Here is a 20,478-nt window from a genome sequence, read left to right on the forward strand (position 1 = left end):
AATCAGCAATGTGTGAAAAGCAACAAGTTTAAGGGGGAAAGATAATGAGTTTAGTTTGAGCACATTGCCTGAGCTAACTGTGGGACAATTAAAATCTGTAAAGGTAGAGGAATCAGAATTTGAAATTCAGAAGAGCAATCTGGATGGCCATCTATAGATAGGTGTGTCCTCAGAGAAGACAGGTGGTAAAGCCATGCAGCAAATGAAGTCATGTGTAAAGTGTGTGTAAAGCAATGACTCAACCAACTGGGGGTTTATAGATCCATTTCAGAATCTGATGAAAACTAGCCTACCTTTCTTCCCTACCTAGTGCAAGTACCCACACAAATTTATGTACAATTTCAGAGGCTTGACATACTAAGATTATGAACCCATTTAAAAATAATAAGAATGTAAAACCAAAGACAGAAAATTGGGAGTTCTTTCAGGGACAGATAAAAACAGACCAAAAAGAAAACAGAATCAGAGAAAACCTAGTAGTGAGCAGTGATATGGCAGGTAGAAAATGTTGTTATGAAAGATCTACTTAACTGCAAATAAGCAGAAAGTCAATTAAAAATAAAACAGACTGAGAACTGAATTTTGGAACTGGATGACCTTCTCTAGGGAGAATTTGGTTGTAGTGTATGCTCAATGGCGTAGGTCAAAGACTAGAATGAGTAAGAGAAAGAAAAGCAGGAAATGTTGTCTACCCACATCCCAGAATCTTGAATGCCAAAGGACAGATTAACAGTTTTGGCTAGGAAGGCACACAAGGTAGAGAGGATTAAAAAAACTTAAAAATAAATGCTGAGACATGAGGATGTTTTTATACTTCATGCCCTCTAGTAGGAAGTTCAAATTCAAATCATAAGGAGCTTCTCATGAAGTTCATTTTAAAGACTTCTTTCACATCATCTGAAAGACATGGTGACTGATACTACAAATAGTTAAGTGATCCAAATTATGTGGTTTTAGTGTCTTTCCCGGAGGCCGATTGCAGTGGTATGGAACGTTTGATCATTATTTTCGGTCCTCTGGACTTCTGAAAAGGGTAAATGAGGCATTTGCTTACTTCCCAGTGCTGAGGAGACATTTGGCTCTGTTCTCAGAATAATTCTACCATCTGAAAGGAATTTACCTCCTGTGCAGTGTCTATTGATTTTGTGAAGTAAATCATTCAGTCAATGGATAAGATAGTTTGAACTCCTCTTACAAGTCCCTTGAGTTAAGAATGACTCTAAAAACATCACAAGCGATGGGAGGAAATTAAAAGTTTTTGACTGTCACTCATATAAACATTGATAAAAATAGAAAAGATCATTTCGTTGACTGAGTAAAATATTTGGTTTTTCGTTGACTGCGTGTAATGCACAATTTAACATTAGGTAGAAAGAGAAAGAAAAATACAGGAAGTCATCTGCTGAACACAACAGTGAGCACTTGTTCCCATTTAATGAGGGAAATGCTTTATCTTGACAGAAAATTATATGTTAAACATTTACAGTTTCCTTAAAATGAACCACACTTTCTAGCACTTCCTTTCATAAAACCCAATGGCTTAAGGGGAAAGTGACTGTTTATTTTTGGAAGTGGTATATTTCTCCTTTTTTGATGGAGCATGTTATCTGTCTTTCGAAAAGTTGCAATTTCTGTAGAAAAAAAATTGTGTGAATAGTGAATAGCCAAACTAATGATAACAAAATAAAAAATAATATAGTCCTTGACCTTTCCCATGAACTATTTCTAAACCACATATTTTGGGGGAGATTTGAAATTTTGTGGTTAATTCACTTTTGGAATTAGAGTTTCAGCTTCAGAAACGAGACTATCTGAAAAGGGATATCTCCTGGTTCCAGCTGGGCCTGGCAGCTACCAGGGTGAAAGGCCACAAAAAAAGAGTGTTGCCTTGATGTTCCAACATTACTGTGAGCAAACTCCATGCCTTCTTCTCTTACGCTTTCATAGCCTTACATAAAAATTAGATGTTGCTTTTTAACATAAGGTTTTTCTAAAGTCAGTAGCAAAGAACCTTTAAAACTATTGATTAAAAACGTTTTTAGCTTCCCATGGAAGTTCATCATTTATTTTTAAGATGCCAGCATCATAACTAATTCTAACACTGTAATTTCTTCCTACTATTGGCTGGGTGTTCACATTCTGAGTGGGACCAACTTCAGTAACAAATCACATTAACATGTGACCCACCAAGAATAACCTACCTTTTCAATGAGTTTATGTTGAAGATAAATTATTAAATGTGATACCAACTCAGTCAAATCTCTTTTACTTTTATTGTGTCCTTTCATGTATTCATAATTATTTTAGGTCTGAACATTCTGTTTTCACAACCAGCGTGATTTCCTTTAGAACAGTGAATTTGAACCATGGATTTTATTTTAAGTGGAGATTTGGTTCTCATAGAAGGTGTTACCAGTTGTTTTGGCCTCATGTACACACTTATAAATGCACAAATAAATCAAACTCAGTCGTAATTAATGCAGCCCATGTCCCTAAAACTAGGACTTAATCTGAGGTGGCCTCCTCACCAGTGTCTTAGAACAGCTATGGCATATGTCACCTGGAGGGCAGGACACAATGGTCTAGAAGGAACAGGACTCAAGACTTCTGCATTCCAGTCCCAGCACTTCTGCCAGGTTGCTTAGCAGAATAGTGCCACACATCTTGGGAATTTTCCTGGTGGCCTGAACAAACATGCACAGTTTATAACTTTTATCAACCATTCCATATCTTCTTGTGGCTTTGTATCACTCAGAGTGACAGAGGACACCGTAAGTTCAGAGCAGGACTCCGCATAGAACCCCAGCTAGTAGTTAAGAACTGTTCTTCAAGTATATTTCACCACAAGAAAAGGAAACAAAGTTCCATACCTATGGTGACAGTCAGCCTTTATTTATTTAAAACTTCAAAGTGGAGGTTTTTGTGTATGTGTGTGTCAGTTTTCAAAAGCATTTGGCAACTACTTTCTACGTTTACAGCATTGCCCAAGGACTTTCATTCCATTTTTAATGGCTCTTGCTGAAATCAATTTGTCTCATAATAAGGCACAAAACATGTATATTATGTTTTAAGCTTTCCCACATGCATAGGAAATCTTTTGTTAAAAATCAGTATATCCCAGTCATGCTAAAAAACATTACATGAGAAATTAACACACTTGAAACACCTGAAATGACCTTCTGAACAAATGGCAAGGTCATGTAGCACTCCTAACTGCCCATCTGGGTGCCCAAAGGGAAAACATGGAAATATATTTTGTGAAAAATGAATGATTACTGGATTAAACAAAGGTTGCCTGCAAATCCATTTTCAGCTGTCAGTCATTTTTTAAAAAAATACTTAGTTGCTTTAAATGTAATGCACATTGAATACACGTTCAGTTATATGTATGCGTAATTTCACATTAGAGAAGCATTAGAAAATTTATTTAAATACACTAATCAAACTTTAATCAAATTTTATTCAAATTGAATAAAATTAAAGCTTTACAATTTTTAAAATTCATTATCATCAGCATGAATCAATATGTATCATAATACCATGATGCCTTTGGAAAAGTATGTAATCTGTCCCAAACTGTTATACTTTCTTATTTTTGCTTACTTTTAAAGCTTTACTGTCTTTTCCTCATACATACAAAAAAGCTTTTACTATGAATTGTTTTTCGTTTTCATGCCTGATTCTAGCAGATGAACACCAACACACACTCACAGTTGCACACACACATGCCTACTCTCTCCTCCCCACACCAGGCCTTCTTCTAAATTTGTACTTCTAACTAATAGTCCAGAGGCTGGGAAATCAAATAACTAGCCTTGTGAAAATAATATATAGAAATTATTAAATCCTGGTTGGCATAACTTGCAAGGAATAGACTTGATGAAATTCGGTGGGGCTTCTCAAGGACCTTTTACTTTATAACCCTCTGTTAGCTTTTGAAGTTCTGTTTTACATTTCTGCTGAGAGTTCCCCTCTCTCAGATAATTCTGCTACATGTGGCTCTCTTCTACCCTCATTTCAACATTTACTAGTATCTTCTTCCTTATATTGCCTGCTTCCATGTCAAGAGCCTGTAATCATTCAGAATTGAGACCTGTCCTAATTCCCCCAAGACCCTGGGTGTGACATTGTCAGTGGAGATAAGTATCACTGGGGACTCCGTGACAGATGTCTCACTGAAGATCTATTTGAGTTTGACTTTAGTCCAGAAGTGAGTAAGAAGTAGTTAAGATTCTCAGCTTCATAGTTAAAGAGTTCCTTACAAGTATTTGTGAAGTTGGGTAGTATCTCTGAGCCCCAGTTTCCTTGTTTATAAAGCAATGTATTTACAAACCTACCTCAAAAGTGTTTATAAGGATTAAATGAAATGAAGCATATGAAACATACTTAGCACATGAAATCAGAGTTGAGTATACATAATTAGTGTTCAGTTAATGCTAGTTGATTTTATTAAGCTCATGCTCATAGCTCAACCAAGGAGATGATGGGTAATTAAGAGCTGACAGATTGTCCACAAAATAGTTACACATATGTAATTTAAATGAGAGTAAACAGCCCTTTTTTATAAAAAAATTTAAAATAGTAATGCAGCAAGTAAATGATCTTCGAGTTTTATATGAGATAAAATATCAACTTTGAAATTTTTAATTTAGAATCATAAAGGTTTTATGTATGTGTGTTGCTATGTATATATGTGCTATGGATTTATTAAATCATTGCTAAGTCTCTCTCACCTTAACACATGTTCACAAAATATTGAAATATTGAATATTGCCTGCAAACCTTCCTTTAATCGTCCCACAGCCTTGAAGTATAAGGGATTACCTTCTTCCACTTCTAAAAGTCCTTTCAAACAAATTAAGATTCTAGGAAGTGTCTTTAAGTGGGCTTTCCATGAAATGCCTGCACACCTGTCTCAAGTGTACAGAATCTAATGAATCATTTGATTGTTTTCATATTGTCAGATATGCCGGGGGTTTTTCATCCATATGCTCAGTGAACTTCAGTGACCTGTCCTATTGAAAATCACAGATTTATGGCAGTTCCTAGTACTACAATCTCCTTGATGATGATGGCCAAAAAGTACTACAAAGATTATTATCCTTAAACCAGCAACTTGATCCACATTCACTCTGATGTTTGCTAAATACTGGAGAGATATGAATGATGAGCCACATCTAAGATTTAAAAGGAATGCTTGAAGAATCAATTTCTTTATAGCAGCTTATTGGGAAATGAGTAGGATTCAAGGGCTTTGGCTTTTTACATTGTCTCTGATAGCAAGGCTAATCGCCATCTGTGTTTTCTACTAGGTCTGCTGAGACTCATAACTATCAATTCTACATTCCAGGAAGTTTTCTCTTGAGGGTTCATCTGAATTGAAGTGACCCTCTGCCTCAACTTTCATGGTTCTTCCCTGAAGTCAGCCTGGTGGCAGATATGCCATCTGGATTGAAACTGTTTGGACAAACGAAAGGAAGAGCCTGATAAAGTCAATAGCTGCTGGAGTCAGGGTCTCCGGTTGCATATTGACTGAATGTTGGCTGGTGAAAGACAGACATGCACCTGTTTGTGTCTTTAGATCGTGAACATTTTTGTTGTTTAGATAAGACTAAATGAAAAGAATGATTTTACTTGCTGATAGTGGTGTAGGTAAAGTCTTTGAATTGGCACACCAGGCACTTGAAATGTAGTTCAGATATGCTCTTCTACATGCCTTGTTCGTTCAGATGTTATCTCTTCTCAACTGTTGTTTACTTTCTAAAGCTGAGATCAAAGTTAGGAAAAAAGAAAATGGAGGCTAGGAAGGGACTGGTAGTAATGATGGGATCTAGACTCCACTTAGAGAAAAGACAAAGTCATGAAGCATTAAAGAATGGGAGAGGAAACGATAAGAGTATGTGGTCAAAGAAGGAACTTTTAGATGCAAAGATCTATTTTCAAAAAAATATATTTTTATTGATTTCAGAAAGGAAGGGAGAGGAAGAGAGAGAAACATCAATGACGACAGAGAATCATTGATTAGCTGCCTCTTGCACGCCCCCTACTGGGATCTAGCCTGTAACCTGGGCATGTGCCCTTGACCAGAATCAAACCCGGGACCCTTCAGTCTGCAGGCCTTGCTCAAAGATCTATTTTTTAATGCCTGCTTTTAAACCGGTTTATTATTACAAAGAAGTCTAACCACATTGACAGATAGCTGAACACCTCTATCAGGTCTCCAGATCACTCTCCCCAGTTCTGTCCAGTTAGTGCTTCTTTCATCCTCTTCCATCAGGTTTCCCCTATCTACCTTTTGTCATTACCATGCATTCCTCCAGACATTCTTTGTTAACCTCAAAGTAAAAGGCCAAAGTGAGAGGCAACAAGCATTTATTTGAAATCAAGAAAGAACAGCTCTTTGGGAAGCATTGGTTCAGGCAGAAACCCAGCAGTGTTCTGATTAGAAGACAAAGCAAAGAGAATTTATGAGAAAGGGAAGGGGAATTATGTCAATAGAAGGAAGGCCTTTCTATTGGTGCAGATAAGCTAACATAGTGATGCTAATTCTAAACAGTGTTTTTAATTTTCAGCCTGGGTAGCCATCAGTCCAGTAGTCGTAGATCTGACTTCCTGGTATCTTTACAAACAGGTGTTTGGGACACACTGTTACTGTAGGCCCAGTCCACAGGTTATTTTGCCCTGTTTTAGCATTCCAAAGGTTGGAGAAGTAAGACTTGCAAGGCAGTTCCTCTGGGATGGCAGCTCGGTTCCACTTTAAAGTGGCTCCATTTGTGTTATTTATTTTTTTCTTTTTACATCTTCCATCTTTTTTAATTTCGAGATATCCTACAAAAATTTATCCATAACTCTGACACTTGTAATCTTCAGTGAATTCATCTTTGTTCTTGTCTTTCTATGTTTGAAAATGTTTATTATGTGTCTAGTCTTACAGTAGCTAATCATAACACTGAATTTCAGAACTCTCTGGTACTTAATGAAGAAAATAATTAGTCTTGCAAGTTTAAATTATGAGATTAAAACCTCTATAATCAACTTTGGTATATACCTCCTATATCATTTCATCTGAAATAATCCTTAAGTGTTAACTATTCAGATAAAGCTTACAGTATACCACAAGATTAGATTACCTGGGTTTTGTGGGGTTTTTTAGACTTAAGCAATGATGGTATGACCTGATGTAGTCAATGAATAAAATACACCAATTAGCCAACTTTAACAGGGAGAGTCCAGTTCTAATCCTACCAGTAACCAGTCAATTGTAATTGCCCTGTATTTAGTCAGCTGTAATATTTGTATTTGAGGGTAGGAAACAACAGCATCCACCACTCCATTAACTAGACTGGCTGGCTTTCCATAGCTTGCTAGTATCCTTCCATAAGAGAAAATAATAATGTAATGCTATTATTAATAATATTTTAATACCATAATATTATAATGCCATAATAACAACAATAATAACTACATTTCTTGAGTACTTACTGTAATTCAATCACTTGGCTCTGTTACATAATTCATACTCGTGCCTCAGAAATGTGTATTACCACCCCACTTTATAGATCAAAATAGAAAGAAAAACTCTGAAGGTCAGTCTACTCTTACAGAAGGAGCCCTTTTCAAACCACAGTATATAATACAGATATCAAAAGTAAGCTGTGAATGAAGCTTTTAAGTTGATTTTAAATGTTTTAATACTCTAAAATGTTTTAATACTCTAATTAAAAACAAGCAATCTAATTTTCTTAGAAGGAAAGGACTATTTCTTCGGGGAAGACTGCAAGTGTTTCAGTTTTTCAAAAATACCAAATTACATTTCAAGAAAATCAAATATCTGTATTAGATATGTTGCTATAGCAACGAATCCTTAGTATAATCATAGTACTACTTGTACCTTTTATAGTAGAATCCTAAAGCCATTTTTCCAGTTGTAAACATTCATAACAATGATAACATTCATGGTTTGGACATCATTTGTATATAATTAGTTTGCAGAAAAACAAGATAATAACAATTTTTCTTGGTTATTTAAAATGTGTATGAAATAGCTTCCCACACAACAGCCTCTTTACCCACACCTTCCTGAAGAGGAAAAGAAAAGGGGAGGGAGGTGGCAGAAGAGTGGGAAGGGAATGTACTCTCCCTAGATAACTAACTAAGGGAGGGCAGGAAGTGGTATATGCAATGAGAAGAAGCATTTTCTCCTTAGATAAATGACCTTCCCTATCTTTCACCCCAAAAAGAAAAATGGGTTTGCCATTGATTTTCTGTTGACCACATCTTCCTGTGTTGTTCATCCTCTTAAGAGATCATAAATTTAGTTGGTATTTCTTTTCAACTCTTTTTTTTTGTATCTAATTTGGTTATTTCCACATTTCAACAAAAGAAAATCAAGCATTTAGAACTTAAAACATTTTTTTGTGGAAAATAACAGTCCATTAGCTGAAAATAGGCAAGCACAAGTGAATTGCATCGATGTTTTTGACAATGATAACAACTTTATATAATTTATTGACATGCCCAATATTTCAGATGGCTTTTGAGTAAGTATTTATTTTTCAGTTGCTATTTGCATATATTCTGTACAATACTTCTTCATTATCATATAAACCTGCAATCCTGTGAATTACCTATTCTGTGTTTATATTGCTATTGTAATGGTGGTGTTTAAATGTAATTATTAATACAAGTAGGTAAAACCATTAGTGCAGACATGAGCTATAGAGAAAAACCATGATACTGTTAAATAATTCTAAATTTTTGTTGTGGCAACATGTCTGATATGGATATTTCATTTTCTTGAAATATAAGTATTTCTGAAAATTTAAAATATTTATATTGAGATAGTCCTTCTTTCTACCAAGATTAGACTGTTTATTTTTAATTGCCTATAAATTAGTAACATAGTGCATCTTAAGTTTAAATCAGGCTAGTATTTTAGACTGACAAAGAATTTAAAAGCACTGATTCATAGTTTACCTTTTCTATTTTTATTATAAAAGACCATTGCAACTCAGTGACTAAAAGCAAATATTTATTAAATAACACAATTATAACAAGATGATAAACTTATTAATCTTCTAGAAAAGGTTTAATGACACCAATTACTAAAATAATATATATTTATTAGGAAATACTACATCATAAATATTTTATAAATATACCACCCACAGCTAAATACTATTAAATATGAATAATTTTCATAGCTTGATCTCATTAATAAGAACTTAATGGATGAAGCTTAGTAAATAAAATAAAGTTCTCAGTAAAGACTATCTCCAATTAAATTTATTTTCCACTGGATTTACAGCTTTTTTGGAACTCTTTCCCTATATCATTTAATTTCAAACCTTACTTTCATTTTTGTGTGTATTATCTACCTAATAGTTTAACTATAGGGCATTGAATAAAGAACAAAGTTCAGTTTCCTCGTCTTTCTAGATAGTTTAAATTAGGTCAGAGATTCTTTTCTACTTTCTGAATATAATTATTTTGGGAGTTGTCTTTTTTAATTTAAAAATTCTAGAACTTCTTCCATTTTAAAGCCATGGAAAGAACAGTCCTGCCTACTTTTAGTGTTTTAAGTCTCCATACTGTATTTTTATGTTTGAATTTGTTATCTTCATCTCTTTGTCCTCCAAAAAACGCGTCCGCACTTTAAAAAACTTTCCTATGAAATGTAGGTAAGAACTTTTTAGAAATTTTGCAGGAATATTGACATAATTGTTACTGATTAGAGGTATTACATAATCATGCCAGTTGACTTGATGTTCTGGAGAACCTTTAGAGAAAAACAAGATTTAAAAAATTAAGTAGGGGCGGGGCAGGGAAAAAAAATTAAGCAAAATATTTAAAAAGTATTCAGTTGAAAATTGCTCTGCAGGTTTTTTTCTTAAGCTTTGTAATTTTGTAATTCACCTCAAAATCTAGTATTTTTATGATAAATTTTTCATTAAATGCAATATTGACATTTGTTTGGAGGAAATGAAGACTTGCTTAGTTATACTTGAAGTCCATTTGGGTACTAATGGTACTGATACTTTTATTCATATATTGCAATCTTTTTTTTTTTTGCAGTTTTACTAAAGGGAGGAAAAAAAGAGGAACCATTTAGAGACTGTGCAGATGTATATCAAGCTGGTTTTAATAAAAGTGGAATCTACACTATTTATATTAATAATATGCCAGAACCCAAAAAGGTAAAACCAGAAGTGTTTGTTTATGAGATGTAAAACAGAACCTAGTTGAATTGCTAAATAATCAGATTGATTTGTGAGCTTGTTAAACTGAAAATATATATGCCTGAGCTCTTTTCTCTCAAAAAATACTCTGTTTCCCAGGTCCATAAAGTATGAAAATCTATTGTACAGACCTCCCCCAAGTCCCACACCTACCATCCCTCTTTTACACAAAGTTTTCTTATTTATTCTTTCTCATTCCTAGAATGTCCCATTGCTTATAAATGCTTGCCTTATTCAGATTGCATGTTGAAGTCATATATACTTCAAGTGCCGGGAAGGAGTCCCAAGGACCCAGATGGCACACATCATCCACAGTCCAGACACTGTGCAGAGGGGGCTAGGGACACATTTCCAGAATCACTGCTTCTGCTGGGGTGAGAGAAACACATTCTATCTTAAACACAAAAGGATTTGCTTTTCGTATTTACCTAAAAGAGTGGGTTGGAGGGTAGGATTCATCAGTATGTTGAACAGGATCCAAAGTAAACTTTGAAGTAAGAAACCATTATCTTCCTGCTGTCATTTCTCTTTTATATACTCTTTCTCCCTATTTATCCATTAAATCATCAATCCGTTCCTTCATTCAATACATATTAAGTGTATGTTGTTCATTTGCCAGTCAAATACTAGCAAATACACTGACTAGGGACATAATACAGAACAAACAGTTCCCAGTGTGTGGCGAAGACAGACAATTACACAGATAATTATACTGTAGACGTATAGTGATAGAGACAGTCTGTTTGAAGCAGGGTTTTACAAACCCTTGAGGAGAGCCCTGCTCTTTAATATAAAGTGTCAGCTAGATGCCCTAGAGCAGTGGCCGGCAAACTGCGGCTCTCGAGCCAGATGCGGCTCTTTGGCCCCTTAAGTGTGGCTCTTCCACAAAATACCACATGTGGGCGCGCACGTACAGTGCGATTAAAACTTCGTGGCCCATGCGCAGAAGTCAGTATTTTGTGGAAGAGCCACACTCAAGGGGCCAAAGAGCCGCGTGTGGCTCGTGAGCTGCAGTTTGCCGACCACTGCCCTAGAGCCCAAGAAGCCAGGCTGCCCCTGCAATGCTTCTTCAAAGGAAGGAACAACTTTCTTCCCTTTTCCCCCTAAACCAGCCCTGACCCTATTTCCTCTGGGCGCCTGCAAATGCTCCTGGAAGGCCTTCCCTGGTTCCCTCCAACAAACCTGCATGACCTCCTCATACCAGAATTCTACAAGGCCAAGACTTGTATCCTTTTATCTTTTATTGTCCTTTTTTTAATGGAAGTACAATTGGTATATAATGTTATATTAATTTCAGGTGTATAACCCAATAATTTGATATTTGTATATAGTACAAAGTTATCACTGCAATGTCTACTCATCACCATATGGTCGACCCCTTCCATCCATTTTGCCCACCTTGCAAACCCCTTTCCCTCTGACAGCTCATCTGTCCTCTGTATCTATGAGTTTTGTTTGTTTTATTTTTTAGATTCCACAAATAAGTGAAATCATAAGATATTTGTCTTTCTCTGACTTACTTCTATTAGCATCATATCCTCAAGGTCCATCCATGCTGTTGCAAATGACAAGATTCCCTTCTTTTTATGGCCAAGCGGTATTCCACTGTATGTACCTTTATATTTTGATTTCCTGGGACCCAGCAGAGTTTCTGACACATCATAGGTCCTCAAGAAGTATGTGCTGAAATGAATGAATGAATGACTGTTCAGTTGATGGTAACATTAACACTTCTATGTAGTGCATCATAAGTAAGCCTAACTTATTTAGTCTTCCTGTTGTTAAATTCCTTTGATTGGCCAGGGAAATGAATCTTAGAAACAATTTGTCAGATGTCACACAATTGTCAAGGTGGAAAGTCTCTACCCGTGTTCTCTCTCTACTGATTTCAGTAAGGATTAGTGGTTTAAGTTAGCTTAATGTTTGTTTTTTTCCTTTGTTAGGACAAAATTTTACCCTAAAAAGAGGCCATGCATATAGCTGGAGGTGGGGGAGAAAGCACAAGGAGAAGAGGTGGCAGGCACAGGTCTATACATTGCTACCTGGCCACCTACCAGAGAAGTTTGGTTTCACCTGTTTTTTCATTTTGGGCTTCAGTGAAAGATGTCACTGAATCAAGTGCTTCATGGCCTTTTAAAAAACAAGCTGTGACATTACAATGGCAAGTCTAGGAGCAAAGAGAAAGGGTAACTTATAGGACAGTGATGGCGAACCTTTTGAGCTCGGCGTGCCAGCATTTTGAAAAACCCTAACTTAACTCTGGTGCCGTGTCACATAGAGAAATTTTTTGATATTTGCAACCTTAGTAAAACAAAGACTTATATTTTTGATATTTATTTTATATATTTAAATGCCATTTAACAAAGAAAAATCAACCAAAAAAATGAGTTCACGTGTCACCCCTGACACGCGTGTCATAGTTTCGCCATCACTGTTATAGGAAGAGCCTTTTAAATCCTTTGACATTAAGCCTTCCTACTGTGCTTGCTGATATCTTAAAATCATACTTAAGCTTCAGTTCATTTTACACACACACACAGGCATGTAAACACTGCACACAGTGCCACCGTACACAGAGCATGTAAAGTGGCCAGAAACTGTCTTGGGGTGGAGTAGTGGAGCTAACGTAATGCTGTGTGTAACTACTCACAGTCCCGCCCAAGACCTCGAAGGACCCCTAAATTATTGTTAGCTCAGCTGTAACATAGCTTGATTAGGACAATACAGTTAACTAAAAATACTGTGACCCTCCTCTTAGATTCCTAATGACTCTATGATATATATATGAATATAAAAATAAAATAAGTTTTAAAGTTTTTAGATTAACATGCACACTTTTAGAATATTTTTCACTCCATCACCAATACGCCTTGTGGCCATGGTGCAGACATTACAAATACAGTTTTGATCATTCCACGACCTTTAATTCGTTTATAACCACAACTCTATTCTAGTTCAAAATGTTTTGAGATACAAATGATGCATAGGCCATTTGCAGAGCCACACTCCTTTTAGGGTGGAAGAAAAATAGCCAATCTTAACTCATTATCTTGAACAGCTCAAACTCATAAACTTGAATAATAACTCATTAACTTGAATAAATGTGCTTTTCATATTTATATAAAGGAGTGGCTTGGAGGATCCAGTTCATTAGTTCAGTGGCTGACTCCTATGTTGATTTCACCAGGATTGCATGATTTAAATTTACACCCCTGAGGAATGATGAATTTTGCATATTATGGAGCTTCAGGGTTCCTGAATAAATAAAATCTGAAATATTAAATCCACAAATGTTAAATATCTGGATTAAACTTATGAGATTTGGGCCTAGGAAAACATTGTAGCCTGAACAGATTAGCAGTGAAATTAGTACAGACTGTAACAAGCAAATTTTTATCACTGTAGAAATGGCCCCATGGCCATTCACTCCTCTTCTGGTCAGGGCGGTTACCAGATTTAGTTTTAATGGAAATAATGGCACAGTATGGTGAGGGGGGAGATAACTGAGCAGAAGGGAGAAAGACTTTGATAACTTCTTGACTTCGGTGTGCATTCCCTTGTTTTATCTGTTTCCTTTATGATCATGAATCCTCTCACAAGTAGTAATGGTCTAATGTGGAGATGGATACTTTAGCTGGATATATCTGCATTTTTTTGTAGGTTGAACATTTTGTTTTAAAACCATTATTATATTCACATAGCTTGGCATTAGTAAGAACAAATATGGTGTGAATTCCCCCAATGTCATTTAGGAGCTGATTAACACAGTAGTTCAAATGTATTAATCGCTAATATTTTGCCAGGTCACATTCTAAGAACTTCATATGTAGTCACATGTTTACTCTTCAACAACTCTACGAAATAGATGCTCCCATTATTTCTATTTTAGGAAAATAACTTGCCCCAAACATATAGTTATTAGATATTGAACACAGACTTTGTAACAAAGGAATCAATTGCAGACTATGCTATCTTAACAGGGGCCAAGTATGACAATTACTTATTAAGTGGTGACTAAAGTAGCACTGTTTGAACCTATATGAGTGACTTAGAATAGTTTATTATAAAAAATTATGTAAAATTGATTTATGCTCTGATTATAAGCCACCCTTTCACCCTACAATCCATTTTATTCTTCTATTTTTATAGAAATCATTGGTATTCTTTCAATTCTATAAAAAGTGCTTAGAAAATTCATCCTTCCAAGTAGATATCTTTTTCCAAGGTTATCTTTTTCTAAACTTTGTGAGAGATTGTGCTTTGTAGATATAAAGCTTGGTGATACTTTTGGATTTATTTAGCAAATTTTTGCTCATTGTGATTCTTGTGGAAGTTGTAGCAAGGATCAGAAACTCAAGGCAAACCTATATAAAAACAAAAGAAAACAAAAAGTTCAAATATCTATGATATGGGATATGGGCCAATCAATAAAATTGGGCTATTTTAGGCAGAGTAAGAATTGCAAGTATAGATAATTTTTATGCAATTGCAGTTTTGACCGCCATCATTCCCTGCCAAGAAAGGATGTCTGCAAAGGTTAGAAAAGTGTTATATTTTCAAATGTAATGTGGAAGCCAAAGGCAGTTTTCTAGGACTACTTAATTTTTCAAGTACATAGTCAATGAGAATTAGATTACATATACATTTTTTACTTTGATATTATTAATAGCTTGTGGTTATTTTCCTCTCTGAATTCTCTTCTATGCATAGTAGCTGGAAATGAGATTTTTTTTCTTTCATTTCATAAGTTTCTAAAACCAAATGCCCTATCCCTAGCTTACTTTCATTTAAAAAAAACAACATTAAATTATAACTCTCCTTATTGTAAAGTATTAAAAGATTATTTCTGAGTTCACAACTTCCCTAATTCTTAGAAAAGGACTATGACAAATGTTTTGAACCTTTTTTATTTAAGGTTATGGAAAAATAATTAACATCCACAAGTCTAATCATTCCAACTTGTATGGAGCATAAAAAATAAGAACTATGTGAATCAAATTTCCACTTTTTGTTTGGGTTTAAATCTCCGTATTATGTTAAAAGGTATTTAATGCTTGAAAGCTTTGACCTTGCCTGGGATAGGAGCCAGTTCAATCTTTTCTTGGATAGAGTTAAGCCCAAGTCATATGATCAATAAATGCAAGCAGCATAGTAAATGTAGGAAGCCCTTGTCTATAGGAAGATAGCGCAGACCACACGATAATGGCAAATGAACTTTTCAAGTCATTTTATGTCTCAAATCTTTTGAAACCAACCACCTTTTTTCTTGAACTTCCTTCATCTATTAATCATTGGCTTTTTATTTTTCTTCTGACTAGAAATAGCACGGTTTCTTTTTTTCCTAGAGTGAATCCAACATTTTAAATATATGCATGGTAATAAAAAAGTAACATGTGCAAAGATCAGTAATGCCAGGATTATTAACAAAAAGCTGGTAGTCGTAATCTTAAAGACAGTTTACTGAATTTATAGATATAGGGTGTCCCAAAAATGTGTAAATACACTTTGAATAACTATAAAGGCAGTGTTTATTAAGATACATTTCATTTTCAAAATTGAGCTATCAGCTGTTAAAGTGTATATACATTTTTTGGACACCCTGTATTTTGGCTTTGTACATTCATTATATGCAGTTATATACAAATAGTAAATTGTACTGTAATATATGATATATATACAGAGTGTATAGTGCATAATATAAATACATATTTTATGTGAGGAATGCAAAACCTAATGTGTGCTAAACACAATTCTAAAAACTCTATATACATTGACTCATTTAGTCTTTGCAAAATATCTAAGAGAGAGAAAGTAGAGGTGGGATTTGAACACAGGTAATCTAGTACCCAAGTCCATCCCCTGACCAAAGTGCTATTCAGTTCTGTTATGCCCATAAATAACAAATGGGGCCTGTTATGTCTGTTATTATTGAGTCCTAACAAGAATTATAGAGTAAATGCTCAACCCGCTCATTTCTCTGCACTTCAACTTCCAAACAGTGTCTTCCTGAGTAACTTCCATCTCCCATGTAGCTGACTTGCTCTGGCTTTTTCTCTCAGAAGGGTTCTCAAAACAGCATTTTTAAGTCACTGGATATCTTAGTTTAAAAGTAAGGTTATCTTTTTCTAAACTTTGTAAGTGATTCTAAAACTTTTCATAGAATTTTAAGAACAGATAATATAATAAAAACTGTACAGAGTATCGTTTTCTCTATACACTCTATATTTATAAATGGAGTTATTTCTTAGCCCCGAGTATGTAAGTGAACTTTATAGGTTTGCAAACACAGTTTGACAAAATTTCAGGCAATCAATGTCCATCAAAATATAAAAATCTATTTAAAAAATTCTGGATTAGCTAGTCCAGAATTTAATTAAGAAACAGGTGCCATCAGTTTCCCCCAGCAAACCACATTCTTGACATTATCACTTACTCTTAAGTTTCACCAGGAAAGTTCCACCTTGGCCACTTGTCTTGAATCACCACCTGTTCCCTCTTTAAACTGTGCCATCTGGATTTCATTGTCACAGGAATCCTGCACTCTCTCTCTTCAAAGTCACTAATAGCGCCTTCATTTTAAATTTGAGGGTGTATTTTCTTAATCTTTGTTTGTCTTGACTTCTCTGGAATATTTGATTAAGTTGATCACTTCCCCAACTCAAAATTCATCCCCTTTTTGTTTTGCATAAGTTTTTCTTTTTTCTTTTTCCTTCTTGCATCTCTATTTATTCAACAAGTACTCATTTAGTACACACTATGGGCTAGGCACTGCTCTAGGAACTGGTAAAAGTAGCAAATAAAATGAAGTCCCTGTCCTCTTAAAGGCTATTAATGTATTTTATCTCCATCAGTTGCTTTACGAAGCCCTTTCTTGGATCCTCCTGCTTCCTCCTCCCCCACACATATCTCTTTCCACTTTTTTCTTTTCATCTTTACATAACCCACCATCAAACTATCAACTATTATTTTTGAGCATATTACTCCCAATCCATTTTGAATTAGGTAGACCTGAGGTTCAAATATTGGGTCCAGCACTTATTATTAATAATAACCATTGGTAAATTATTGAAGTACTTAAGCCTTAGGTTTTTATCTGTAAAATGGGGATAATCATCATTCCTACATCATAAGGTTGTTGTAAGATAAATTAGAAAATGCATGTAAAGAGTTTAAATTATCTGACCCTTAAAAAGAGCATGCTATAGTTAATGGCTATTCCTTTCTTATTCCCTTATTCTCTGATCCATAGTCTATCTTCAACAAATCATCTCTAACTGATCAATAACTCCCCCTTTTGGATGGCTATCCTACTTTACACTCTACATGTTTAAAACCATAATCATTTTCTTTTTCTCATATGTTAGCTCTCTTCCTTAAATTTCTCATTTTGATCACTGTCTTCATCATTCTGCAGTTCACAAGGGCTGAAAATTGTGGACTCCTGCATCTTCTTAATTCCATAGGAGTAGTCACTGTTGAAACTTTTAGGCATTTTTCAGGATATGACCCATATTTTATTTATCATTAACAACCATTTGTAACACAGAATCAATGCCAAAAATGCTTGTTGAGTGAGAAATAAGTGAATGAATGGATTAGAATTAAGGAGGACAAAGGACTAGCTGGAGCCTATGTTGAGGATAATTAATAGGTACAGAAGGTTTAAGGAATTAGTTGAGGGGGAACTAGAGTGGGGGATTCCACATTTATAATCTTGGAGGTGAGTCAGTTCCTAGAGATTGGGAAGACATACTGATGGGTGGCTGTTGTCAAATTAGAGGCCGGCCAGCCCGCGGGAGAGTAGTTTACCTGTTTCTATGCTCACAAATAGGCATGTATCTTTTAATTCCTTTCACTCTGAAGAAGTACATGGATAATTTGTCCTTTGAACGACAGTTTTTGCCATTGTTCTCCTAGCCTTTAGCTATCTGTGCCTCACATTTAATGCCTCAGGGAAAACGCTTGAAGTTTTCCCTTAATCAGTTTAGCTCTATGTCCACACAGCCTGTCTGCTGCTGTTGCATCATATCTACACCTTTAGCCAGCCTCCAAAATGCTCTAGAAGTCAATTGACAGGGGAATGGTGCTCCCCATCGCTGGGCCCTTGAATAATCAAACTGCCACATTCGTGCTGCATCAATTACAGTGATTGCTCTCCAAAGATAATCCCATTACAGATATGCTTCTCTCCCTGGGTGGACTCTGAGGAAAATGAATCAATTTCTAAATAAATACTATTGTATTTAGAATAATTGAAATAAGCATAACTCTTTGAAAGAGTCGGATAACTTTTCCTCATGGGAAAGAAATGCTTGTTGCAGTCAGAAGGAATACAGTATGTCATATTCTCTTCTTAATGTTCATGACGAAAATTCATGCAAATAATGTGTTCTCCATATGCCAAGGACAAATTTTTGCCTCTAATGTAACACTGAACCATCATGAATAATTATTGTAGTATGTAAGTATATAAAAGTTAATATGCAATGAAATATATAATAGCTAACTACAAATGATTTTTTAAAATTTGTTTTTCTAAAACTTTATTATGATTATATTGCCATTTCAATTAACTAAAGATTTAAAAATCTCAAGTCTTACATTTTGGTGATAAAATGGTCTGTACTTTTGGAAACTTTAGTAATATTTTAAAAAATAGAACATACACAAGTACCTATTGCCATTTAAAACAAAGATCTTTAAATTTTTTAAATAGTCTGAAACACAATTTTCAGGTGGCAGATTTAACTATTTATAAGTAACTAATGTGTCTTTGATGGAATTTAATCAGAAATAACTCAAATGTAAGGCGAATAACCAATCATGTCTAAATTAACATTTTTCAACATAGTAATTTTTATTCTTTTTATCTATAGGCCTATCTATCTTATTTCTATTTTAAAACATATCTGATACATGTTTATTTAAAACAAACCTAATTCTTTACTTGACTTTATTTCCCCCTTTTCTGTCAGGTATTTTGCAATATGGATCTTAATGGGGGTGGTTGGACTGTGATACAGCATCGTGAAGATGGAAGTGTGGATTTCCAAAGAGGTTGGAAAGAATATAAAATGGTAAGATGGAAGAATTTAGTAGTTTTTTGATGTTTTATCATGAGGTTATCTTTACTACACTATGTGATAAACTCTTGTATTTTTAGATGTTTTTTAGTTATTTAAGAATAAAATGATAAATTAGTGACATTATTTTCATTAAACACAAGACACTCATAAATCATTTTTAGTAAATTGTTTCCATGTGTGCATTAGAAAGAAAAATGTGTTACTGAAATTCTTTGGTGAACTGTTATGTATTGCCTGGATTTGTTCCTGGTTGAATAAGGGTGGGGGAAGCTAGAACTCAGACCTAGGCTGGGTACATGAGCCAGGACAAGGGAATTGTGCAGGGCTGTGGGTTATGGAGCAGGACAGCTACTAGATGGCCCCAGGGATGGCAAGTTACTGCTGGCTGTTGACTGAGAGCTCCTCCAAGTGACTGGGTTAGACTTCTCCATGTACCGTAATCCAGGGTCCGCGGACGTTTTATGTGGCAGTTGGCATCCCTCAAGCACAAAAATAGAATCTTCCAGGCCTTTTTAAAGGTTTATTAGACCCATAAGTAGCATGGTTTCACATTCACTACATTTCTCTTCCTTTCTTCCTCCCTCCCTCCCTCCTTCCCTCCCTCTTTCTTTCTTTCTTTCTTTCTTTCTTTCTTTCTTTCTTTCTTTCTTTCTTTCTTTCTTTCTTTCTTTCTTTCTTCCTTCCTTCCTTCCTTCCTTCCTTTCTTTCTTTCTTTCTTTCTTTCTTTCTTTCTTTCTTTCTTTCTTTCTTTCTTTCTTTCTTTCTTCCTTCCTTCCTTCCTTCCTTCCTTCCTTCCTTCCTTCCTTCCTTCCTTCCTTTCTCTCTCTCTCTCTCTCTCTCTCTCTCTCTCTCTCTCTCTCTCTTTCTCTTTCTTTCTTTCTGTATTTTTTTGGTTAAAGTTGATGACAGGGCTAGTCCACACTCAAGGTGAGAGGAGTACACAAGAGTGTAAATTGTGAGGCATGGTTCATTGGGATCTCCATAATAACAGCAGGCATCATTATCATCATCACTATGTTCACAGCTAACCTTTCAATGCTTAACATGTGCCATACCTATAATAAATTCTTTTCTAATTTTTATATCAAACCTATAGTGAATTATAGTTAATACTGTCTCTATTTTAAGAGGAAAATGAACAAGTTGGAAGATGA

The 20,478-nt window shown here is 35.1% G+C and overlaps 1 protein-coding gene across 2 annotated transcripts in view; it reads left to right on the forward strand.

The window, feature by feature from the left end:
• ANGPT1 (angiopoietin 1) overlaps nucleotides 1-20,478 on the forward strand; it is a 237,599-nt gene that overhangs the window by 167,978 nt on the left and 49,143 nt on the right. For both annotated transcript variants that reach the window (XM_006093322.3, XM_006093323.3), the window contains exons 5-6: nucleotides 10,075-10,196; nucleotides 19,214-19,315. In XM_006093322.3, the coding sequence (XP_006093384.1) occupies nucleotides 10,075-10,196; nucleotides 19,214-19,315 (224 nt within the window). The remainder of the gene's footprint in view (nucleotides 1-10,074; nucleotides 10,197-19,213; nucleotides 19,316-20,478) is intronic.

The sequence above is a fragment of the Myotis lucifugus genome, unplaced genomic scaffold, assembly GCF_000147115.1.
Source record: "Myotis lucifugus unplaced genomic scaffold, Myoluc2.0 scaffold_114, whole genome shotgun sequence".
Classification (NCBI taxonomy): domain Eukaryota; kingdom Metazoa; phylum Chordata; class Mammalia; order Chiroptera; family Vespertilionidae; genus Myotis; species Myotis lucifugus.